The 25,420-nt window shown below is 56.0% G+C and overlaps 1 protein-coding gene across 1 annotated transcript in view; it reads left to right on the forward strand.

The window, feature by feature from the left end:
- rrp8 (ribosomal RNA processing 8) overlaps positions 1 to 21,658 on the forward strand; it is a 25,434-nt gene extending 3,776 nt beyond the window's left edge. Inside the window, exons 4-8 of the mRNA XM_070891359.1 lie at positions 2,021 to 2,094; positions 2,890 to 3,019; positions 6,530 to 6,636; positions 20,455 to 20,551; positions 21,128 to 21,658. Of these exons, the coding sequence (XP_070747460.1) occupies positions 2,021 to 2,094; positions 2,890 to 3,019; positions 6,530 to 6,636; positions 20,455 to 20,551; positions 21,128 to 21,241 (522 nt within the window). The 3' untranslated portion in view covers positions 21,242 to 21,658. The remainder of the gene's footprint in view (positions 1 to 2,020; positions 2,095 to 2,889; positions 3,020 to 6,529; positions 6,637 to 20,454; positions 20,552 to 21,127) is intronic.
- Positions 21,659 to 25,420: the final 3,762 nt, after the last annotated feature.

Genomic DNA, 25,420 nt, shown 5'->3' on the forward strand with positions numbered 1-25,420 from the left:
GGGGGAGAGGGGGGCAGGAGCAGGGGGGGAGAGGGAGCAGGGGGGGTGGAGAGGGGGGGTGGAGAGGGGGGCAGGAGCGGGGGGGAGAGGGGGGCAGGAGCAGGGGGAGAGGGGGGCAGGAGCAGGGGGGGAGAGGAGCGGGGGGGGAGGGGGGCAGGAGCAGGGGGAGAGGGGGGCAGGAGCGGGGGGAGAGGGGGGCAGGAGCGGGGGGGAGGGGGGCAGGAGCAGGGGGAGAGGGGGGCAGGAGCAGGGGGAGAGGGGGGCAGGAGCAAGGGGGAGGGGGCAGGAGCAGGGGGGAAGAGGGGGGCAGGAGCAGGGGGGAGAGGGGGGCAGGAGCAGGGGGGAGAGGGGGCAGGGGCATGGGGGGAGAGGGGGCAGGGGCATGGGGGGAGAGGGGGGCAGGAGCAGGGGGGGAGAGGGGGCAGGGGCATGGGGGGAGAGGGGGGCAGGAGCAGGGGGGGAGAGGGGGGCAGGAGCAGGGGGGAGGGGGCAGGGGCATGGGGGGAGAGGGGGGCAGGAGCGGGGGGGGAGGGGCACAGGAGCGGGGGGGTGGAGAGGGAGGGGGAGGGGCGCAGGAGCGGGGGGGAGAGGAGCGGGGGGGGTGGAGAGGGGGGCGGGGGGGATGTGGAGGGGCGCAGGAGCGGGGGGGGGGGGAGAGGAGCGGGGGGGTGGAGAGGGGGGCAGGAGCGGGGTGGTGGAGAGGGGGCGCAGGAGCGGGGGGGAGGGGGATGGGCGCAGGAGCGGGGGGGGAGAGGAGCGGGGGGTGGAGAGGGGTGCAGGAGCGGGGGGGGTGGAGAGGGGGCAGGAGCCGGGGGGGCACAGGAGCGGGGGGGAGGGGGCGGGAGGTGATAGGGGGCAGGAGCGGGGGGGGGAGAGGGGCGCAGTAGAGGGGGGGCAAGAGCGGGGAGCAGGGGGAGAGGGGGGGCAGGAGCGGGAGAGGGGGGCAGGAGTGGGGGGGAGAGAGAGAGAGGGCAGGAGCAGGGGGGGGAGAGGGGGGGCAGGAGCGGAGGGAGAGAGAGGGGGCAGGGGAGAGAGTGGGGAGAGGGGGCGGGAGTGGGGGAGCAGCAGGAGGAGAGAGAGAGAGAGGGCAGGAGGGGAGAGAGAGGGCAGGAGGGGAGAGAGAGAGAGGGAGGGAGGGGAGAGAGAGAGGGAGGGGAGAGAGAGAGAGAGAGGGAGGGAGGGGAGAGAGAGAGAGAGAGAGAGAGAGAGGAGAGGGAGGGAGGGGAGAGAGAGAGAGAGAGAGGGGAGAGAGGGAGGGGAGAGAGGGAGGGGAGAGAGAGAGAGAGAGAGAGGGAGGGGAGGGGAGAGAGAGGGAGGGGAGAGAGAGGGAGGGGAGAGAGAGGGAGGGGAGAGAGAGAGAGGGAGGGGAGAGAGAGAGAGAGAGAGAGAGGGCAGGAGGGGAGAGAGAGAGGGCAGGAGCAGGAGGAAGGAGAGAGAGAGAGAGAGAGAGAGAGAGGGCAGGAGCAGGAGGAAGGAGAGAGAGAGAGAGAGAGAGAGAGCAGGAGCAGGGGGGGGAGAGAGGGAGCAGGAGTGGGGGAGGGGGCAGGAGCGGGGGGTGGGTTAGAGGAGCGGGGGTTGGTAGCGGGGGGTGATGAATCTCAGCGAGTTGTACCGAGCTGCCAATCCTGGAGGGGGGTCTGTCAAGGGGGACAGTGATGTGGAATCAGCTCCCAAGCAATGCTGAGTGTGTTAAGAACATAAGAATTAGGAGCAGGAGCAGGAGTCGGCCATTCGGCCCCTCGAGCCTGCTCCACCATTCAGTGAGATCTCGGCTGATCTTCTACCTCAACTCCACTTTCCTGCACTGTCCCCATATTTCTTGATTCCTTTAATATCTAAAAATCTATCTGTCTTGACTATACTCAACGACTGAGCCTCCACAGCCCTCTGGGGCAGAGAATTCCAAACACTCACCACCCTCTGAGTGAAGAAATTCCTCCTCATCTCAGTTCTAAATGACTGCCCCCTTATCCTGAGACTGTGACCTTGGTTCGAGACTCACCCTGTCAATCCCCCTCAGAAAATTGTATGTTTCACTGAGATCACCTCTCATTCTTCTAAACTCCCGGGGGTCAGTGCCCGGGGATCCCGAGGGTCAGTTCTCGGGGGTCAGTGGTCAGTGCCTGGGGGTCCCAAGGGTCAGTGTGCGGGGATCAGTGCCCACGGGTTCCGTGGGTCAGTGCCTGGGGGTCCCGAGGGTCAGTGCCCGGGGATCCCGACGGTCAGTGCCCGGGGATCAGTGCCGGGGTCCCAAGAGTCATTTCCCGAGGGTCAGTGCCCGGGGGTCTTGGAGATCAGTGCCCACTGGTCCTGAGGGTCAGTGCCCGGGGGTCAGTGCCCAGGGATCAGAGCCTGGAGGTCTCGGAGGTCAGTGCCTGGGGGTCTCGGGGGTCAGTGCCCACTGGTCCCGAGGGTCAGTGCCCAGGGATCAGTGCCTGGGGGTCTTGGGGGACAGTGCTTGGGGGTCTCGGGGGTCAGTGCCCGGGGATCAGTGTTCGGGGGTTCAGTGCCCGGGGGTCCCAAGGATCAGGTCCCGGGGGTCAGTGCCCGGGGGTCCCAAGGATCAGGTCCCGGGGGTCAGTGCCCGGGGGTCCCAATGGTCAGGTCCCGGGGGTCAGTTCCCGAGAGACAGTGCCCGGGGGTCCTGAGAGTCAGTGCCCGGGGGTCCCGAGGGTCAGTTCCTGGGGATCAGTGCCCGGGGGTCCCGAGAGTCAGTGCCCTAGGGTCTCGAGGATCAGTGCCCGGGGGTCAGTGCCTGGGGGTCCCGGGGGTCAGTGCCTGTTCGCTCTGCACTTTCGGGGGCGGTGGGGGGGGGAGTGAATTGTTGAGGATGTGGATTCGGTGTTGGTCTAGATGACCTCTAACCTCCGTGTCTGTGGCCATTCACAGGCCGTCCTCCGCCGTGGTGGCTGATTTTGGGTGCGGTGATTGTAAAATCGCTCGGAGTGTCAGCAACAAGGTTCACTCCTTCGATCTGGTGGCACTAAATGAACATGTGACTGTGTGCGACATGGCCGCTGTAAGTACTGGGTATGCCGGAGACCGCTTGTCGCAGCCCCCCCCCCCGGGCACGGGCCGCACCCCCTCCCCCCGGACACGGGCTGTACCCCCTCCCCCTCCGGGCACGGGCTGTACCCCCTCCCCCTCCGGGCACGGGCTGTACCCCCTCCCCCTCCGGGCACGGGCTGTACCCACTCCCCCCGGACACGGGCCGCACCCCCTCCCCCTCCCCCCGGGCACGGGCTGTACCACTCCCCCCTCCCCCCGGGCACGGGCTGTACCCCCTCCCCCCCGGACACGGGCTGTACCCCCTCCCCCCCCGGACACGGGCTGTACCCCCTCCCCCCCCGGACACGGGCTGTACCCCCTCCCCCCCCGGACACGGGCTGTACCCCTTTCCCCCCCCCCCGGACACGGGCCGCTCCCCCTCCCCCTCCCCCGGGCACGGGCTGTACCCCCTCCCCCCGGACACGGGTCGCATCCCCTACCACTCCCCCCGGGCACAGGCTGTACCACTCCCCCTCCCCCCCGGGCACGGGCTGTACCACTCCCCCTCCCCCAGACACGGGCTGTACCCCCTCACCCCGGACACGGCTGTACCACTCCCCCGGACACGGGCCGTACCCCCTCCCCCGGACACGGGCCGTACCCCCTCCCCCTCCCCCTCCCCCCGGACACGGGCCGTACCCCCTCGACCTCCCCCCGGACATGGGCCGTACACTCTCCCTCTCCCCCGGACAGGGGCCGTACACTCTCCCTCTCCCCCCGGACAGGGGCCGTACCCTCTCCCCTCCCCCCGGGCACAGGCTGTACGCCCTCCCCCGGGCACGGGCTGTACGCCCTCCCCCTCCCCCGGGCACGGGCTGTACGCCCTCCCCCTCCCCGGGCACGGGCTGTACGCCCTCCCCTCCCCGGGGCACGGGCTGTAAGCCCTCCCCCTCCCCGGGCACGGGCTGTAAGCCCTCCCCCTCCCCCGGGCACGGGCTGTAAGCCCTCCCCCTCCCCCGGGCACGGGCTGTAAGCCCTCCCCCCTCCCCCGGGCACGGGCTGTAAGCCCTCCCCCTCCCCCGGGCACGGGCTGTACGCCCTCCCCCTCCCCCGGGCACGGGCTGTACGCCCTCCCCCTCCCCCGGGCATGGGCTGTACGCCCTCCCCCTCCCCCGGGCACGGGCTGTACGCCCTCCCCCTCCCCCCGGGCACGGGCTGTACGCCCTCCCCCCGGGCATGGGCTGTACCCCTCCCCCCGGGCACGGGCTGTACCCCTCCTCCCCCGGACACGGGCTGTACTCCCCCCTCCCCCCGGGCACGGGCTGTACCCCCTCCTCCCCCGGACACGGGCTGTACCCACCCCTCCCCCAGGACACGGGCTGTACCCCCCTCCCCCCGGACACGGGCTGTACCCCCTCCCCCCCGGACACGGCTGTACCCCAGACCCCCCGTCCATCTCTCCTCTCCCCCAGACCCGTACCTCTCCCCTCCGAGACGGGCTGTGCCCCGAGGTGGGGAGTCACCCCACTGGGGGTTGGTGAGGGGATGAGAATTGCCATTGGGTCTCGCTCTCCCTCCTTCAGTGATCTGTAGCCATGCATCCCTCTACCCCCTCGATGTTATGCACTTGCCCAGTCCCAGTTTGTTCCCCTTTCCCTGTCCCTCCGCTCCCAGGCTGGGCTTCACGATTAGTGGTAGCGAGTTTACAGTTTTCGATTTAAGTGCCCGCTCGCTGTGTGCGCCGGGACATTGAACCATGGGGATCGCAGTATAACCCCGATCCGATCCTCCCACGGCCTTCCCCACACACATGTTCGGGGAGTGAGCAGCAACAGTTGCTGACTGTCTATCTGCCCGTGCCCTCCGTCCCCACACCGGGACCCCCTCCCCCTCCCCCTCCCCGGGGCTCAGTCCCCACACCGGGCCCCGCTGCCCCTCCCCTCCCCCTCCCCGGGGCTCAGTCCCACACCGGGCCCCCCTCCCCCTCCCCCTCCCCCTCCCCGGGGCTCAGTCCCACACCGGGCCCCCTCCCCCTCCCCCTCCCCGGGGCTCAGTCCCACACCGGGCCCCGCTCCCCCTCCCCCTCCCCGGGGCTCAGTCCCACACCGGGCCCCGCTCCCCCTCCCCCTCCCCCTCCCCGGGGCTCAGTCCCACACCGGACCCCGCTCCCCCTCCCCCTCCCCGGGGCTCAGTCCCACACCGGGCCCCCCTCCCCCTCCCCGGGGCTCAGTCCCACACCGGGCCCCCCTCCCCCTCCCCTCCCCCTCCCCGGGCTCAGTCCCACACCGGGCCCCGCTCCCCCTCCCCCTCCCCGGGGCTCAGTCCCACACCGGGCCCCGCTCCCCCTCCCCCTCCCGGGGCTCAGTCCCACACCGGGCCCCCCTCCCCCTCCCCCTCCCCGGGGCTCAGTCCCACACCGGGCCCCGCTCCCCCTCCCCTCCCTGGGGCTCAGTCCCACACCGGGCCCCCCTCCCCCTCCCCCTCCCCCTCCCCGGGCTCAGTCCCACACCGGGCCACCCTCCCCCCCCCCCCTCCCGGGGCTCAGTCCCACACCGGGCCCCCTCCCCCTCCCCGGGGCTCAGTCCCACACCGGGCCCCCTCCCCTCCCCCTCCTGCTCCCCGGGCTCAGTCCCACACCGGGCCCCGCTCCCCTCCCCCTCCCCCTCCCCGGGGCTCAGTCCCACACCGGGCCCCGCTCCCCTCCCCCTCCCCGGGGCTCAGTCCCACACCGGGCCCCCCTCCCCCTCCCCCTCCCCTCCCCGGGCTCAGTCCCACACCGGGCCCCGCTCCCCCTCCCCCTCCCCGGGGCTCAGTCCCACACCGGGCCCCCCTCCCCCTCCCCCTCCCCCTCCCCGGGGCTCAGTCCCACACCGGGCCCCGCTCCCCCTCCCCCTCCCCGGGCTCAGTCCCACACCGGGCCCCGCTCCCCCTCCCCCTCCCCGTGGCTCAGTCCCACACCGGGCCCCCCTCCCCCTCCCCCTCCCCGGGGCTCAGTCCCACACCGGGCCACCCTCCCCCCCCCCCCTCCCGGGGCTCAGTCCCACACCGGGCCCCCCTCCCCCTCCCCGGGGCTCAGTCCCACACCGGGCCCCCTCCCCCTCCCCCTCCTGCTCCCCGGGGCTCAGTCCCACACCGGGCCCCCTCCCCCTCCCGCTCCCGGGGCTCAGTCCCACACCGGGCCGCCCTCCCCCTCCCCCTCCCCGGGGCTCAGTCCCACACCGGGCCCCCCTCCCCCTCCCGCTCCCCGGGGCTCAGTTCCACACCGGGCCCCACTCCCTGTGGCTCAGTCCCACACCGGGTCCCCGCCCCATCCCCCTCCCCGGGGGCTCAGTCCCACACCGGGCCACATTCCCCGGGGCTCAGTCCCACACCGGGCCACACTCCCGGGGCTCAGTCCCACACCGGGCCCCGCTCCCCGGGGCTCGGTGATGTTTTCACCGAGTGATGGAAAAAATCTCTGGGTGGCTTGTTTGCAGGAAATGATGATCACAACAGGTGAACCTCCGTTAACCACTTGCCGTGTCTGCTTGCGCCTCTCTAGGTTCCTCTTCCTGCTGAGTCGGTCGATATTGTGGTCTTCTGTCTCTCACTGATGGGCACCAACCTTCTGGATTTCCTGTCGGAGGCCAATCGGGTCCTGAGACCCGGGTAAGGGGAGTTCGGGACGTTATTATCCTCAATCTCAAAATGCCACGTCGCTTGAATCATCTGCATGCCCTTCCCCCTGCCCAATCTCCCCCCCCCCCAATCTCCTCCCCCCCCCCCAATCTCCTCCCCCCCCCCAATCTCCTCCCCCCCAATCTCCTCCCCCCCCCAATCTCCTCCCCCCCCCCCAATCTCCTCCCCCCCCCCAATCTCCTCCCCCCCCAATCTCCTCCCCCCCAATCTCCCCCCCCCCCCCCAATCTCCTCCCCCCCCCCAATCTCCTCCCCCCCCCCAATCTCACCCCCCCCAATCTCCTCCCCCCCCCAATTCCTCCCCCCCCAATCCCCTCCCCCCCAATCCCCTCCCCCCCCAATCCCCTCCCCCCCCAATCCCCTCCCCCCCCAATCTCCTCCCCCCCCAATCTCCTCCCCCCCCAATCTCCTCCCCCCCCAATCTCCTCCCCCCCCAATCTCCTCCCCCCCATCTCTCCCCCCTCATCTCCTCCCCTCAATCTCCTCCCCCCCTCAATCTCCTCCTCCCCCCAATCTCCTCTCCCCAATCTCCTCCCCCCCCCAATCTCCTCCCCCCCCCCAATCTCCTCCCCCCCCCAATCTCCTCCCCCCCCCCAATCTCCTCCCCCCCCCAATCTCCTCCCCCCCCAATCTCCTCCCCCCCCCAATCTCCTCCCCCCCCAATCTCCTCCCCCCCCCCAATCTCCTCCCCCCCCCCAATCTCCTCCCCTCCCCACCCAGTCTCTCTCTCCCCTCCCCCACCCAGTCTCTCTCTTCCCCCTCCCCCCGGATATCTCTCTTCCCCCTCCCCCGGATATCTCTCTTCCCCCTCCCCCCGGTCTCTCTCTCTCTCTCTCTCTCTCTCTCTCTCTCTCTCTCACCCCCCGGTCTCTCTCTCTCCCCCGATCTCTCTCTCTCCTCTCTCTCTTCCCCCCCTCCCCCCGGTCTCTCTCTCTCTCTCTCTTCCCCCCTCCCCCCGGTCTCTCTCTCTCTCTCTCTCTCTCTCTCTCTCCTCTCTCCCCTCCCCCCCCCCCCCCCCCCCCCCGGTCTCTCTCTCTCTCTCTCTCTCTCTCTCTCTCTCTCTCCCCTCTCCCCCCCCCCCCCCCCGGTCTCTCTGTCTTTCTCTCTCTCTCTCTCTCTCTCTCTCTCTCTCTCCCCCCTCCCCCCGTCTCTCTCTCTCTCCCTCTCTTCCCCCCTCCCCCCGGTCTCTCTCTCTCTCTCTCTCTCTCCCCCCTCCCCCGGTCTCTCTCTCTCTCTCTCTCTCTCTCTCTCTCTCTCTCTCTCTCTCTCTCTCTCTCTCTTCCCCCCTCCCCCCGGTCTCTCTCTCTCCCTCTCTTCCCCCCTCCCCCCGGTCTCTCTCTCTCTCTCTCTCTCTCTCTCTCTCTCTCTCTCTCCCCCCCCCCTATCTACACTACCAACAGAAAGTGGCAGTGGGGGAACGGGTGTGTGGAACGAGGACAGGGATTTCCTATCCCAACAGACCAGGTGTGGTCTGCAGCAACCCAGTGAATCTCATATCCCGAGCAACCCCGGGGGAAACTACCAAGGGGAGCTGTTTCTCCCTGTCACGCTGTAATGGTCATTTGTCCCAACTTCCTCTCTGGGGAGTACTGCGGCCGGGTGGGGAAAAGGCCCTGGGAATCCCAAACCGGGCAATCCCGAGCTGCTCCCCATGCTGTCCCCCAGGCTTCCCAGCACAAACACTGGCCTATTCCTCTATTCGCCATTGGGAATGTTGAATTAACTGCTGGCGTACCTGGTGAATGGAAACATAGAAAATAGGTGCAGGAGTAGGCCATCTAGCCCCTCGAGCCTGCTCCGCCATTCAACAAGATCATGGCTGATCTGGCCGTGGACTCAGCTCCACTTACCCGCCCGCTCCCTGTAACCCTTAATTCCCTTATTGGTTAAAAATCTATCTATCTGTGATTTGAATACATTCAATGAGCTAGCCTCAACTGCTTCCCTGGGCAGAGAATTCCACAGATTCACAACCCTCTGAGAGAAGAAATTCCTTCTCGACTCAGTTTTAAATTGGCTCCCCCGTATTTTGAAGCTGTGCTCCCTAGTTCTAGTCTCCCCGACCAGTGGAAACAACCTCTCTGCCTCTATCTTGTCTATCCCTTTCATTATTTTAAATGTTTCTATAAGATCACCCCTCATCCTTCTGAACTCCAACGAGTAAAGACCCAGTCTACTCAATCTATCATCATAAGGTAACCCCCTCATCTCCAGAATCAGCCTAGTGAATCGTCTCTGTACCCCCTCCAAAGCTAGTATATCCTTCCTTAAGTAAGGTGACCAAAACTGCACGCAGTACTCCAGGTGCGGCCTCACCAATACCCGATACAGTTGCAGAAGGACCTCCCTGCTTTTGTACTCCATCCCTCTCGCAATGAAGGCCAATATTCCATTCGCCTTCCTGATTACCTGCTGCACCTGCAAACTAACTTTTTGGGATTCATGCACAAGGACCCCCAGGTCCCTCTGCACCGCAGCATGTTGTAATTTCTTCCCATTCAAATAATATTCCCTTTTACTGTTTTTTTTCCCAAGGTGGATGACCTCACACTTTCCGACATTGTATTCCATCTGCCAAACCTTAGCCCATTCACTTAACCTATCTAAATCTCTTTGCAGCTTCTCTGTGTCCTCTACACAACCCGCTTTCCCACTAATCTTTGTGTCATCTGCAAATTTTGTTACACTACACTCTGTCCCCTCTTCCAGGTCATCTATGTATATTGTAAACAGTTGTGGTCCCAGCACCGATCCCTGTAGCACACCACTAATCACCGATTTCCAACCCGAAAAGGACCCATTTATCCCGACTCTCTGCTTTCTGTTAGCCAGCCAATTCTCTATCCATGCTATACATTTCCACTGACTCCGCGTACCTTTATCTTCTGCAGTAACCTTTTGTGTGGCACCTTATCGAATGCCTTTTGAAAATCTAAATACACCACATCCATCGGTACACCTCGATCCACCATGCTCGTTATATCCTCAAAGAATTCCAGTAAATGAGTTAAACATGATTTCCCCTTCATGAATCCATGTTGCATCTGCTTGATTGCACTATTCCTATCTAGATGTCCCGCTATTTCTTCCTTAATGATAGTTTCAAACATTTTCCCCACTACAGATGTTAAACTAACGGCCTATAGTTACCTGCCTTTTGTCTGCCCCCTTTTTTAAACCGAGGCGTTACATTAGCTGCTTTCCAATCCGCTGGTACCTCCTCAGAGTCGAGAGAATTTTGGTAGATTATACTGAATGCATCTGCTATAACTTCCGCCATCTCTTTTAATACCCTGGGATGTATTTCATCAGGACCAGGGGACTTGTCTACCTTGAGTCCCATTAGCCTGTCCAGCACTACCCCCTCTAGTGATAGTGATTGTCTCAAGGTCCTCCCTTCCCACATTCCTGTGACCAGCAATTTCTGGCATGGTTTCTGTGTCTTCCACTGTGAAGACGGAAGCAAAATAATTATTTAAGGTCTCAGCCATTTCCATATTTCCCATTATTAAATCCCCCTTCTTATCTTCTAAGGGACCAACATTTACTTTAGTCATTCTTTTCCGTTTTATATATCTGTAAAAGCTTTTACAATCCGTTTTTATGTTTTGTGCAAGTTTACCTTCATAATCTATCTTTCCTTTTTTTATTGCTTTCTTAGTCATTCTTTGCTGTCGTTTAAAATTTTCCCAATCTTCTATTTTCCCACTAACCTTGGCCACCTTATACGCATTGGTTTTTAATTTGATACTCTCCTTTATTTCCTTGGTTATCCACGGCTGGTTATCCCTTCTCTTACCTCCCTTTTTCACTGGAATATATTTTTGTTGAGCACCATGAAAGAGCTCCTTAAAAGTCCTCCACTGTTCCTCAATTGTGCCATTGTTTAGTCTGTGTTTCCAGTCTACTTTAGCCAACTCTGCCCTCATCCCACTGTAGTCCCCTTTGTTTAAGCATAGTATGCTCGTTTGAGACACTACTTCCTCACCCTCAATCTGTATTACAGATTCAACCATACTGTGATCACTCATTCAATAAGATCATGGCTGATCATTCACCTCAGTACCCCTTTCCTGCTTTTTCTCCATACCCCTTGATCCCTTTAGCCATAAGGGCTACATCTAACTCCCTCTTGAATATAGCTAACGAACTGGCCTCAACAACTATCGGCGGTAGAGCACAGGTTCACAACTCTCTGAGTGAAGAAGGTTCTCCTCATCTCAGTCTTAAATGGCTTACCCCTTATCCTTAGACTGTGTCCCCTGGTTTGGACTTCCACAACATCGGGAACATTCTTCCTGCATCTAACCTGTCCAGTCCCGTCAGAATTTTATATGTTTCTATGAGATCCCCTCATTCTTCTAAATTCCAGTGAATACAAGCCTAGTTGATCCAGTCTTTCTTCAAATGTCAGTCCTGCCATCCCGGGAATCAGTCTGGTGAACCTTCGCTGCACTCCCTCAATAGCAAGAACGTCCTTTCTCAGATTAGGAGACCAAAACTGAACACAATATTCCAGGTGAGTCCTCACCTCGGCCCTGTACAACTGCAGTAAGACCTCCCTGCTCCTATACTCAAATCCCCTAGCTATGAAGGTCAACATGACATTTGCCTTCTTCACCGCCTGCTGTACCTGCATGCCAACCTTCAATGACTGATGTACCATGACACCCAGGTCTCGTTGCACCTCCCCTTTTCCTAATCTGTCACCATTCAGATAATATTCTGCCTTCGTGTTTTTGCCACCAAAGTTGATAACCTCACATTTATCTACATTATACTGCATCTGCCATGCATTTGCCCATTCACCTAACCTGTCCAAGTCACCCTGCAGCCTCTTAGCATCCTCCTCACAGCTCACACTGCCACCCAACTAAGTGTCTGCAAACTTGGAGATATTACATTCAATTTCTTTGTCCAAATCATTAATGTATATTGTAAAGAGCTGGGGTCCCAACACTGAGCCCTGCTGTACCCCACTAGTCACTGCCTGCCATTCTGAAAAGGACCCGTTTAACCCGACTCTCTGCTTCCTATCTGCCAACCAGTTCTCTATCCACGTCAGTACATTACCCCCAATACCATGTGCTTTAATTTTTCACACCAATCGCTTGTGTGGGGCCTTGTCAAAAGCCTTTGAAAGTCCACATACACCACATCCCGTGTGGTGGCTGGTGTGCAACGGCCACCACACGCTAACAAAATCCAAGCACAGACATCTTCCACCGTTCAAGATTTAGTTCGGGACCTGGAATTTTAGGTCCATCATTGAAACACCTGTGAACTTTTAGACGTGGAAGCAAGTCATTCTCGATTCGAGGGACTGCCTATGATGAAACCACATCCACTGGTTCTCCCTTGTCCACTCTACTAGTTACATCCTCAAAATTCTAGAAGATTTGTCAAGCATGATTTCTTCTTCATAAATCCATGCTGACTTGGACCAATCCTGACACTGCTTTCCAAATGCGCTGCTATTACATCTTTAATAATTGCTTCCATCATTTTCTCCGCTATTGATGTCAGGCTAACCGGTCTATAATTCCTGCTTTTCTCTCTCCCTCCTCTTTTAAAAAGTGGTTTTACATTAGCTACCCTCCAGTCCATAGGAACTGATCCAGAGTCGATAGACTGTTGAAAAATGATCACCAATGCATCCACTATTTCGAGGACCACTTCCTTAAGTACTCTGGGATCCAATTTATCGGGCCCCGGGGATTTATCGGCCCTCAGTCCCATCAATTTCCCGAACACAATTTCCTGACTAAAAAGGATTTCCTTCAGTTCCTCCTTCTCTCTAGACTCTCGGTTCCCTAGTATTTCTGGAAGGTTATTTGTGTCTTCCTTAGTGGAGACAGAACCAAAGTATTTATTCAATTGGTCTGCCATTTCTTTGTTCCCCATTATAAATTCACCTGATCCTGACTGCAAGGGACCTACATTTGTCTTCACTAATCTTTTTCTCTTTACATATATATAGAAGCTTTTGCAGTCAGTTTTTATGTTCCCTACAAGCTTACTCTCATACTCTATTTTCCCCCTCCTAATTAAACCCTTTGTCCTCCTCTGCTGAATTCTAAATTTCTCCCAGTCCTCAGGTTTGCTGTTTTTTCTGGCCAATTTATATGCCTCTTCCTTGGATTTAACACTATCCTTAATTTCCCTTGTTAGCCACGGTTGAGCCACCTTCCCCGTTTTATTTTTACTCCAGACAGGGATGTACAATTGTTGAAGTTCATCCATGTGATCTTTAAATGTCTGCTATTGGCTATCCACCGTAAACCCTTTAAGTATCATTCGCCAGTCTATCCTCGCCAATTCACGCCTCATACCATCGAAGTTACCTTTCCTTAAGTTCAGGACCCTAGTCTCTGAATTAATTGTGTCACTCTCCATCTTAATAAAGAATTCTACCATATTATGTAATATGTCCTTACTATACAGTATAAATGCACATGAGGCCCATACTTGTGACCAGTTATCTTTATTAGCCAGCACTGAAGTGAGGAAGGTGGGTGGAGCTTCCCCTTTTATACCTGAAAGTCCAGGTTAGGAGTGTCTCCCACAAGTTCACCACCTAGTGGTCAGTGTTCTCACGGTGTACAACTTAGGGCAGTTGATACATGGGTTACAATGCTGGTTGAATACATGACATCACCTCCCCCCCCAAAGTCTTATTGGGATCACAGGTTGAGTCTCTTTGGTGGTTTACGCTCCCTTGTAGAGCGCCTGAGTTGGGCCTCCGGTTGTTGGGCGCTGGCCTGAGTGTCTGCTGTTTGCGGTGCCTCAGGCCTGTCCGGACTGCCCACAGTGACTGGGCTCTCCTCCACTTGGTTCCGGTGTTCGGTCACCTGTGGAGGAGTTAACTTTACGTCGTGTTCTTCCTCTGCTTCTTCTATGGGATTGCTGAACCTCCTTTTTGTTTGATCCACGTGTTTGCGGCATATTTGTCCATTGGTAAGTTTAACTACCAGAATCCTATTACCCTCTTTGGCAACCACAGTGCCTGTGAGCCATTTGGGCCCTGTAGCGTAGTTGAGGACAAAGACAGGGTCATTGACATCAATACATCGCGCCCTCACATTCCTGTCATGGTAGTCACATTGTGACTGGCGCCTGCTCTCAACAATTTCTTTCATAGTAGGGTGTATAAGGGATAACCTGGTTTTGAGCGTCCTTTTCATGAGCAGCTCTGCGGGTGGGACCCCTGTGAGCGAGTGTGGTCGGGATCTATTGGCCAACAGGAGGCGTGATAAGCGGGTTTGTAGAGAACCCCCTTGGATTCTGAGCATCCCCTGTTTGATTATCTGCACTGCTCGTTCTGCCTGGCCGTTTGAGGCCGGCTTGAACGGTGCCGTTCTAACATGGTTGATACCATTTCCTGCCATGAAGTCCTGGAATTCGGTGCTTGTAATGCACGGGCCATTGTCGCTGACCAAGACGTCTGGTAGACCATGGGCGGCGAACATTGTCCGTAGACTTTCTACCATGGCAGAGGATGTACTTGAATTGAGAATGTCAAACTCGATCCATTTGGAGTAGGCGTCCACTGCAACCAAAAACATTTTTCCCATGAAAGGACCTGCGTAGTCCACATGGATATGTGACCATGGCTTGGCGGGCCAGGACCAGGGGCTAAGGGGGGGCTTCCCTGGGTGTGTTGCCCAGCTGAGCACACGTGTTGCACCTGCGAACACAAAGTTCCAGGTCTGCATCTATCCCTGGCCACCAAACGTGTGACCTGGCAATTGCCTTCATCATGACAATGCCCGGGTGCTCATTGTGAAGTTCTCTGATGAACATGTCTCTGCCCATCTGGGGCATGACTACTCGGTTTCCCCACAGTAGGCAATCGGCCTGAATCGAGAGTTCATCCTTGCACCTGTGAAATGGTTTAAATTCCTCAGGGCATGCCCTGTACGTGGCTGCCCAGTCCCCATTCAGGACACATTTCTTGACTAAAGACAGTAGCGGGTCTTTATTTGTCCAGACTTTAATCTGACACGCTGTCACAGGTGAGCCTTCGCTTTCGAAAGCTTCAACAGCCATGACCATCTTAGCATCATGCTCAGTTGCCCCTCAGTGGTGGCTAGTGGGAGCCTGCTGATTGCATCGGCGCAGTTTTCGGTGCCCGGTCTGTGCCGAATTGTGTAGTCATAGGCAGCATACAGAGGTGAGTGCCCACCTCTGTATGCGGGCCGATGCGTTTGCAATTATGGCCTTGTTGTCGGCCAAAAGGGACGTTAGGGGTTTGTGATCTGTCTCCAGCTCAAATTTCCTGCCAAACAGGTACTGGTGCATTGTTTTTACTGCATATATACATGCGAGCGCCTCCTTTTCTACCATCCCGTAGCCCCCTTCTGCCTGGGACAGACTTCTGGAGGCATAAGCTACCGGCTGTACCTGACCTTTGGCATTAACATGCTGCAACACACACCCGACCCCATAGGACGACGCATCGCATCGGTCATATGGCGTTAAGTTTGTTAGAGCACGCAAATTGTTATGCTCCATCAAAAGCCCTTTCCTGGCTGTCCCCCCAGACACATTCGCTACCTTTGCGAAGGAGCACGTGTAGCGGCTCTAACAGCGTGCTCAATTTGGGAAGAAAGTTAACAAAATAGTTCAGGAACCCCAGGAACGAACGCAGCTCCGTCGTGTTACGGGGTCTGGGTGCTCTCTGGATCACTTCTGTTTTGGACGCAGTAGGGCTGATCCCGTCTGCTGCTACCCTCATCCCCAGGAATTCTACCTCTGGAGCTAGGAAGACGCACTTCGCCTTTTTCAGTCGCAGACCTACCCGGTCCAGTCTGCGTAGCACCTCCTCCAGGTTGTGGAGGTGTTCTTCAGTATCACAACCCGTGATGAGGATGTCATCTTGAAAAACCACCGTCCTTGGAATCGACTTGAGGAGGCTTTCCATATTTCGCTGAAAGATCGCGGCGGCCGAGCGAATCCCGAACAGACATCTGTTATTCTCAAACAACCTCTTGTGTGTCGTGATGGTGGTCAGCTTCTTCGACTCACTCGCCAGCTCCTGGGTCATGTAAGCTGAGGTCAGGTCCAATTTTGAAAAAAGTTTGCCACTGGATAGCATCGCAAAGAGGTGCTCCGCTCTCGGTAGCGGGTACTGATCTTGGAGTGACACCCGATTGATTGTAATCGTCACATATCCTGACCGACCCATCCACCTTGAGCACCAGTACGATCGGGCTCGCCCAGTCACTGAATTCGACTGGCGAGATGATGCCTTCCCTCAGCAGGCGGTCCAATTCGTCTTCTATCTTTTCCCGCATCACGTACGGCACCGCTCTGGCCTTGTGGTGTACTGGCCTGGCGTCCGTTTTTTTGTGAATCACTACCTTGGTCCCCATGAAAGTGCCAATGCCGGTTTGAAATAGTGAGTCAAATTTATCCAGGACCTGTGAGCATGATAGTCGCTCCACAGAAGAAATTGCATTGACAGAGTGGCAACCTGTTCTCCGAATCTTTGTGGGTCACGACTACCTAGCACCGGAATGATCTCCTTTGTATATGTCCGTAGCTGTGCGTCAGTTGGCAATAATTTTGGCCTCCTGGCCTTGGACGCCCACAACTTGTCGAACTGTTTGATACTCATCAGGGACTGGCTGGTCCCCGTGTCCAGCTCCATTGATACTGGGATGCCATTGAGGAGCACTTTCATCATTATCAGTGATGTCCTGGTGTATGAACTGCATATGTACTCCATATGAACTCGCTGAACTTCAGCTTCCAGTGATTTTCCCCCCGTGTCCATTTGGCCTCGTAGGGCTGACATCGGGCCCGTCCTCCTCGTACATCAACCTAGCTGCAGGCTTCCTGCACATACGCGCCAAGTGACCGCTGACGTTGCAGTTTCTGCAGGTATGTTGCTGATACCCGCAAGCCCAGGCTGGGTGTTTGCCTCCACACCTCCAGCATGAGCCGTTGTTGGAAACAAAAGATCCATTACCAGTCGATTCTCCTACTGTCTCTGTAACTGTCCCTAAGCGCACCATTGACAGGTGTTGATGGCCCCATTACTGGCGGCATTGTCCCTTGCGATGGCATGAATTGCCGTTCAGCTAGCCATTGTCTATGTTGAATTCCCCCTTTGGATTCGATTACATGCTCAGGCATGTCCGATTACCCCTGTCTGCCTCGAGAACTGTGTGCCGCGTTAACAATGTTGACTCCTTGGCCATTTGCTGCCTTTAAACCAAGATTTTTGTCAAACATCAAATTGGTCTCTTCCTCCCCTGAGATAAATGTCTGGGCTATCAGAGCCGCTGCTTCCAAGGTCAAGTCTTTGGTCTCAGTCAGTTTCCTGAAAACCCCAGCGTGCCCGATGCCCTCAATTTAAAAAAAAGTCTCGCAGCATCTCCGCTCTGCATGCATCTGGGAGCTTACATAGGCTCGCCAGTCGCCGGAGATCTGCCACGAAGTCTGGAACGCTTTGCCCTTCTCACCGCCGGTGTGTGTAAAACCGGTGTCTCGCCATGTGCATGCTGCTCGCTGGATTAAGGTGTTCCCCAATCAACTTACTGAGCTCTTCAAAAGTCTTGTCCGCCGGCTTCTCTGGCGCTAGAAGGTCCTTCATCAGGGAGTACGTTCTGGATCCACAAACCGTCAGGAGATGAGTCCTGCGTTTGTCGGCCGAATCCTGTCCCAACCATTCATTAGTGACAAAACTTTGCTGTAGTATCTCAATAAAATCGTCCCAATCATCACCAACACAGTACCTCTCTTCTGTGCTGCTAGTGGCCATGCTCGTGTGGTTTAAATCCCAGTTTCTCGTCGCCAATAATATGTCCTTACTATACAGTATAAATGCACATGAGGCCCATACTTGAGAGAAGGTCACTCTGTGACCAGTAACCTTTATTAGTCAGCACTGAAGTGAGGAAGGTGGGTGGAGCTTCCCCTTTTATACCTGAAAGTCCAGGTTAGGAGTGTCTCCCACAAGTTCACCACCTAGTGGTCAATGTTCTCACGATGTACAACTTAGGGCAGTTTATACATGGGTGACAGTGACAGTTGAATACATGACATTATGGTCACTCTTCCTCAAGTGGCCTCGCACAACAAGATTACTAATTAATCCTCTCTCATTACACAACACCCAGTCTAGGATGGCCAGCTCTGTAGTTGGTTCTTCGACATATTGTTCCAGTAAACAATCCCTTATACACTCCAGGAAATCCTCCTGTATCGCATTGCTACCAGTTTAGTTAGCCCAATCTGTATGTAGATTAAAGTCACCCATGATAACAGCTGCACCTTTATTGCTCGCATCCCTAATTTCCTGTTTGATGCCATCCCCAGCCTCACTCCTACTGTTTGGTGGTCTGTACACAACTCCCACCAGCGTTTTCTGCCCTTTGGTGTTCCGCAGTTCTTCCCATACAGATTCCACATCATCCAAGCTAATGTCCTTCCTTACTATTGTGTTAATCTCCTCTTTAACCAGCAATGCTACCCCACCTCCTTTTCCTTTCTGAATACCCGTGGATGTTGAGTTCCCAGCCTGGAACCCTGGAACCATGTCTCCGTAATCCCAATTACATCATACCCGTTAAGAGCTATCTGCGCAGTTAATTCATCCACCTTATTACGAATGCTCCTCGCATTAAGACACAGAGCCTTCAGGCTTGTTTTTTTAACTCTCTTTGTCCTTTTAGAATTATGTTGTAGTGTGGCCTTTTTTGATTTTTGCCCTTGATTTCTCTGCCCTCCACTTTTACTATTCTCCTTTCCATCTTTTGCTTCTGCCTCCATTTTATTTCCCTCTGTCTCCCTGCATAGGTTCCCATCCCCCTGCCATGTTAGTTTAACTCCTCCCCAACAGCACTAGCAAACACTCCCCCTAGGACATTGGTTCTAGTCCTGCCCAGGTGCAGACCATCCGGTTTGTATTGGTTCCACCTCCCCCAGAACCGGTTCCACTGTCCCAGGAATTTGAATCCCTCCCTTCTGCACCACTCCTCAAGCCACGTATTCATCTGAGCTATCCTGCGATTCCTACTCTGACTAGCACGTGGCACTGGTAGCAATCCTGAGATTACTACCTTTGAGGTCCTACTTTTTAATTTAACTCCGAGCTTTGTAAATTCAGCTCCCTCAGCATGGGGACAGTGGTGACATAGCTCAACAGGCCAGGACATTACCAGGGCTCCAAGGGTTATGAGGAGAGATTACACAAACTAAGCCTGCATTGCCTGCAGTATAGAAGGTTATAAGGGGTAGTTTGATTGAGGTTTCCGGATTTTGAAAGGAATTGATAGAGTCGAAAGAGCAATGTTTTCCACTGCTGAGGGAGTCTAGGACACGGGGTCATAACCTTACAATCAGAGCCAGGCCATTCACAAGAGAAGTTAGGAAACACGTCTTCACACAAAGGGTGGGATAAGTATGAACCTCTCTCCCAAACAAAGCAGGCGATGTTAGCTCAATGCATTTCAAATCTGAGCGGTAGATTTTTGTCAGCCAGAGCAGCGGTATCGGGACAGATCCCTGACCCGGGGGAGCAGGACACACCCAGAGCAGGACAGAATCACACGGCGGCAGCTCTGGGTTGGAATGTTGACTCGGGAGGGGTGGGGGGGGGAGGCGGAGGGAAAGACTCAGGGTCGGTGTGACCCGGGGGGCTCTCGGGGTCGGTGTGACCCGGGGGGCTCTCGGGGCCAGTGTGACCCGGAGTGGGGGGGGGGGGTGGGAGGGTCGGTGTGACCCGGGGGGTGGGGGGCCTTCAGGGCCAGTGTGACCCGGAGTGGGAGGGAGGGGGGAGGGGGGAGGGTCGGTGTGACCCGGGGGGGGGGTGGGTGGGGGTGCCTCGGGACCAGTGTGACCCGGAGTGGGGGGGGGGGGGGGGAGGGTCGGTGTGACCCGGAGTGGGAGGGGAGGGGGGCGGAGGGTCGGTGTGACCCGGGGGGCCCTCGGGGCCAGTGTGACCTGGAGTGGGAGGGAGGGGGGAGGGGGGAGGGTCGGTGTGACCCGGGGGGGGGTGGGTGGGGGTGCCTCGGGACCAGTGTGACCCGGAGTGGGGGGGGGGGGGGGGAGGGTCGGTGTGACCCGGAGTGGGAGGGGAGGGGGGCGGAGGGTCGGTGTGACCCGGGGGGCCCTCGGGGCCAGTGTGACCTGGAGTGGGAGGGGGAGGGGAGGGTCGGTTGACCCGGAGTGGGAGGGGAGGGGGGCGGAGGGTCGGTGTGACCCGGGGGGCCCTCGGGACCAGTGTGACCTGGAGTGGGAGGGGGAGGGGAGGGTCGGTGTGACCCGGGGGGCTCTCGGGGCCAGTGTGCGGGGGGGGGGGAGGGTCGGTGTGACCCGGAGTGGGAGGGGGGGGGAGTGGTCGGTGTGACCCGGGGGGTGGGGGGCTCTCGGGGCCAGTGTGACCTGGAGTGGGAGGGGGAGGGGAGGGTCGGTGTGACCCGGGGGGCTCTCGGGGCCAGTGTGCGGGGGGGGGGGAGGGTCGGTGTGACCCGGAGTGGGAGGGGGGGGGAGTGGTCGGTGTGACCCGGGGGGTGGGGGGCTCTCGGGGCCAGTGTGACCTGGAGTGGGAGGGGGGGGGGAGGGTCGATGTGACCCGGGGGTTGGGATCTCTCGGGGCCAGTGTGACCCGGAGTGGAGGGGGGGGGGAGGGGGGGGAGGGTCGATGTGACCCGGGGGTTGGGATCTCTCGGGACCAGTGTGACCCGGAGTGGGAGGGGGGGGGAGTGGTCGGTCGGTGTGAGCTCACGGCAGGGTGAGAGTTGGTGTATGAATTCACGCCTCGTGTGTGTGTGTGTGACAGGGGCATTCTGAAGATTGCTGAAGTAGCCAGCAGGTTTGGAGATGTTCGCAATTTCATCAGCGCCCTGGGATCGCTCGGCTTCAAGCTGGGTTCAAAGGTATTGTTCAAAACTACAATTTATTTTCATTTGTGGGAGGGGAGCAGAGAAAAGGGATTGAGGAAAATGGATGAATGAAGTGGGTGGAGTTTGGTCTCTTCCCGCCCGACCCCGGGTGACCCCCGCCCGACCCCGGGTGACCGGGAGCGACCAGAGATTGAGCGAATCAGTTGGGGCAGGATATATTTGATTATAAACCAGCTGATCTCCTATGGCGTTGCACATGGGACGTCGCGGCCAAGTGTTGGCTTCAGGTTCACAGGTTAAAGGTTGGGGGAAGTTGGACCCTATTCAGCTCGGAGGCCGACATCCGACATTCTGTCCTGACTCTCCCACAATACAGGGGTTTTAGATCATTGCTGTGGCAATGCAGACGGGCTGTCCGGGGCTGGGGTTATCCCGACCTGGGGTGATGGGGAGAGCTCCAGACGAGACTGGCTCTGGGAGGGACGGGTTCTGGGGATCTCCAGTCCGGGGAGGGGTCTCTGGGAGTCCCGGTGTGTGAGGCGGCTGTGTCGGTGACTCCGTGTTGTGATGTGAAGTTTGCTCAGACGTCTGACTTGCTCTTTCCCACAGGACACGGGGAACAGTTACTTTTACCTGTTTGACTTCAGGAAGAGCCAATCTCCCCGGGAGAAAGCGGAGCTCCGTCCGCTGGAGCTGAAGCCTTGCCTTTACAAAAAGCGCTGAGACCCGGGGGAACGAGTGGACAAACCGAGAGAGCAATGGTGGGGAGTGAATGTTGAGGGCAGGCGTTTCGAGCCAATTCAATGGTGATATTTCTCCCGAGGTGGAGGGCGTGAGTGAGTGAGTGTCACAGTGTGTTTGTGGCACCTGCGGAAATCATCCCGGGTTATTTTGCTGCCTTGTTAAAATGTGATTCTTTTTTATGAGACGTTTGTATTGTGTCACGGAGCAGGCTGGACACTGGCCGTGCACACTGCGGTGATGGTCAGTCTGTGGGTTTATCTCTCTCGTTTCGGAGTGTGTAACTTGATTGGAGTCGGCCCAGCCAGTGAATGATTTGAACATTTTTAAGTTTGTATTTTTGTAAAATACAGAGAGGTGATGTCAACGAATGGCTAAGTAAAGAGCACTGAGTGAGAATCGTGTTGTCATCTCTTTTCAGCTCCACGCTCCAGAATCTTTCGGACGAGACGTTGACCGAGGCCCCGCCTGCCCTCTCAGGTGGACATAAAAGATCCTAGGGCACTATTTCGAAAAAGAGCATGGGCATTCTCCCCGGTGTCCTGGGCCAATAAACATCACTAAAACAGATTATCCGGTCATTATCACATTGCTGTTGTGGGAGCTTGCTGTGCGTAAATTGGCTGCTGAATTTCCCACATTGCAACAGCGATTGCACTTCAAAAAGTACTTCATTGGCTGTAAAGCGCTTTGGGACATCTGGGGGTTGTGAAAGGCGCTAAATAAATGCAAGTCTTTTTGCTACACAGCTGGGGTTTCCCTGAAACAGACCAGATTCTCTTGACTATTACAGCACAAAACGAGGCCTTTTGGCCCATTATGCTCGTGCCGGTTCTTTGTAGAGCTATCCAATTGACTCTGGGGAATGACTCTGGGGAATGATCCTGGGCACTGGCACACTGAAGGCATCATCGATGTCGTCATCAATGTCTGCCCTTATTGACAGTAGGCGCCTGAGGTATGGAAAATGGTCCACGTTGTCCAAGGCCTCGTCGTGGATTTTGATAACTGGGGGGCAGTGCTGTGTGGCGGGGGCAGGCTGATAGAGGACCTTTGTCTTACAGGTGTTTAGTGCAATACCCATGCTCTCATACGCCTCGGTGAAGGTGTTGACGATGATTTGGATTTCGACTGTAGTTCGATGACGGAGGATGGAACGACCTTGGATCTGGCCTGGAGGTGGCCGAAGGTTGAACAGATTCACGTTTGTCCTGTAATTTAGCTCCACTCCAGCGGGTAGCTTGCTGAGGGTGAGATGGAGCATTGCAGCAAGGACGATCGATAAGAGCGTTGGTTTGATGATACAGCCTTGCTTGATGAGCAGGGTGGATAAGGGGGAACCAGTGGATGAGGTGTATTTGGATTTCCAGAAAGCATTCGATAAGGTGCCACATAAAAGGTTACTGCACAAGATAAAAGTTCACGGGATTGGGGGTAATGTATTAGCATGGATTGACTAACTAACAGAAAACAGTTGGGATAAATGGGTCATTTACCGGTTGGCAAGCAATAACTACTGGGGTGCCGCAGGGAACAGTGCTGGGTCCTCAACTGTTTACAATCTGTTAATGACTTGGATGAAGGGACCGAGTGTAATGTAGCCAAACATAGAAAATAGGTGCAGGAGTAGGCCATTTGGCCCTTTGAGCCTGCACCACCATTCAATAAGATCATGGCTGATCATTCCCTCAGTACCCCTTTCCTGCTTTCTCTCCATACCCCTTGATCCCTTTAGCCGTAAAGGCCATATCTAACTCCCTCTTGAATATATCCAATGAACTGGCATTAACAACTCTGCGGTAGGGAATTCCACAGGTTAACAACTCTCTGAGTGAAGAAGTTTCTCCTCATCTCAGTCCTAAATGGCCTACCCCCTTATCCAAAGACTGTGGCCCCTGTTTCTGGACTTCCCCATTATCTGGAACATTCTTCCCGCATCTAACCTGTCCAGTCCTGTCAGAACCTTATAAGTTTCTATGAGATCCCCTTTCATCCTTCTAAACTCCAGTGTATAAAAGCCCAGTTGATCCAATCTCTCCCAGTTGATGTCAGTCCCGCCATCCCAGGAATCAGTCTGGTGAACCTTTGCTGCACTCCCTCAATAGCAAGAATGTCCTTCCTCAGATTAGGAGACCAAAACTGAACACAATATTCCAGGTGAGGCCTCACCAAGGCCCTCTACAACTGCAGTAAGACCTCCCTGCTCCTATACTCAAATCCCCTCGCTATGAAGGCCAACATACCATTTGCCTTCTTCACCGCCTGCTGTACCTGCATGCCAACTTTCAATGACTGATGAACCATGACACCCAGGTCTTGTTGCACCTCCCCTTTTCTGAATCTGCCACCATTCAGATAATATTCTGCCTTTGTGTTTTTTACCACCAAAGTGGATAACCTCACATTTATCCACTTTATACTGCATCTGCCATGCATTTGCCCACTCGCCTAACCTGTCCAAGTCACCCTGCAGCCTCTCAGCATCCTCCTCACAGCTCACACCGCCACCCAGTTTAGTGTCATCTGCAAACTTGGAGATATTACACTCAATTCCTTCATCTAAATCATTAATGTATAATGTAAATAGCTGGGGTCCCAGCACTGAGCCCTGCGGCACTCCACTAGTCACTGCCTGCCATTCTGAAAAGGACCTGTTTATCCTGACTCTCTGCTTCCTGTCTGCCAACCAGTTCTCTATCCACGTCAGTACATTACCCCCAATACCATGTGCTTTGATTTTGAACACCAATCTCTTGTGTGGGACCTTGTCAAAAGCCTTTTGAAAGTTCAAATACACCGCATCCACTGGTTCTCCCTTGTCCACTCTACTAGTTACATCCTCAAAGAATTCCAGAAGATTTGTCAAGCATGATTTCCCTTTCATAAATCCATGCTGACTTGGACCGATCCTGTCACTGCTTTCCAAATGCACTGCTATTTCATCTTTAATAATTGATTCCAACATTTTCCCCACTACTGATGTCAGGCTAACCGGTCAAGAATTACCTGTTTTTTTCTCTCCCTCCTTTTTTAAACATGTTACATTAGCTACCCTCCAGTCCATAGGAACTGATCCAGAGTCAGTAGTCTGATGGAAAATGATCACCAATGCATCCACTATTTCTAGGGCCACTTCCTTAAGTACTCTGGGATGCAGACTATCAGGCCCTGGGGATTTATCGGCCTTCAATCCCATCAATTTCCCGAACACAATTTCTCGCTTTATAAGGATATTCTTCAGTTCCTCCTTCTCACTAGACCCTCGGACCCCTAGTATTTCTGGAAGATTATTAGAACCAAAGTATTTGTTTAACTGGTCTGCCATTTCTTTGTTCCCCATTATAAATTCACCTGAATCTGACTGGAAGGGACCGATATTTGTTTTCACTAATCTTTTTCTCTTCACATATCTATAGAAGTGTTTGCAGTCAGTTTTTATGTTCCCAGCAAGCTTCCTCTCATACTCTATTTCCCCCCTCCTAATTAAACCCTTTGTCCTCCTCTGCTGTATTACAAAATTCTCCCAGTCCTCATGATTGACTAACTAACAGAAAACAGTCGGAATAAATGGGTCATTTTCCGGTTGGCAAACAATAACTACTGGGGTGCCGCAGGGATCAGTGCTGGGTCCTCAACTATTTACAATCTATGTTAATGACTTGGATGAAGGGACTGAGTGTAATGGAGCCAAGTTTGCTGATGGTACAAAGATGGGTGGGAAAGCAAATTGTGAGGACACAAAAATATGCAAAGGGATATAGACAGGCTAAGTGAGTGGGCAAACATTTGGCAGATGGAGTATAATGTGGGAAAATGTGAGGTTATCCACTTTGGCAGAAAAAATAGAAAAGCAAATCATCATTTAAATGGAGAAAAATTGCAAAGTGCTGCAGTACAGAGGGACCTGGGGGTCCTTGTGCATGAAACACAAAAGGTTAGTATGCAGGTACAGCAAGTGATCAGGAAGGCAAATGGAATTTATGGCCTTTATTGCAAGGGGGATAGAGTATAAAAGCAGAGAAGTCCTGCTACAACTGTACAGGGTATTGGTGAGGCCACACCTGGAGTACGGCGTGCAGTTTTGGTCTCCTTATTTAAGGAAGGATATACTTGTATTGGAGGCTGTTCAGAGAAGGTTCACTCGGTTGATTCCGAAGATGA

Source organism: Pristiophorus japonicus, chromosome 10 (assembly GCF_044704955.1).
Source record: "Pristiophorus japonicus isolate sPriJap1 chromosome 10, sPriJap1.hap1, whole genome shotgun sequence".
Lineage (NCBI taxonomy): Eukaryota > Metazoa > Chordata > Chondrichthyes > Pristiophoridae > Pristiophorus > Pristiophorus japonicus.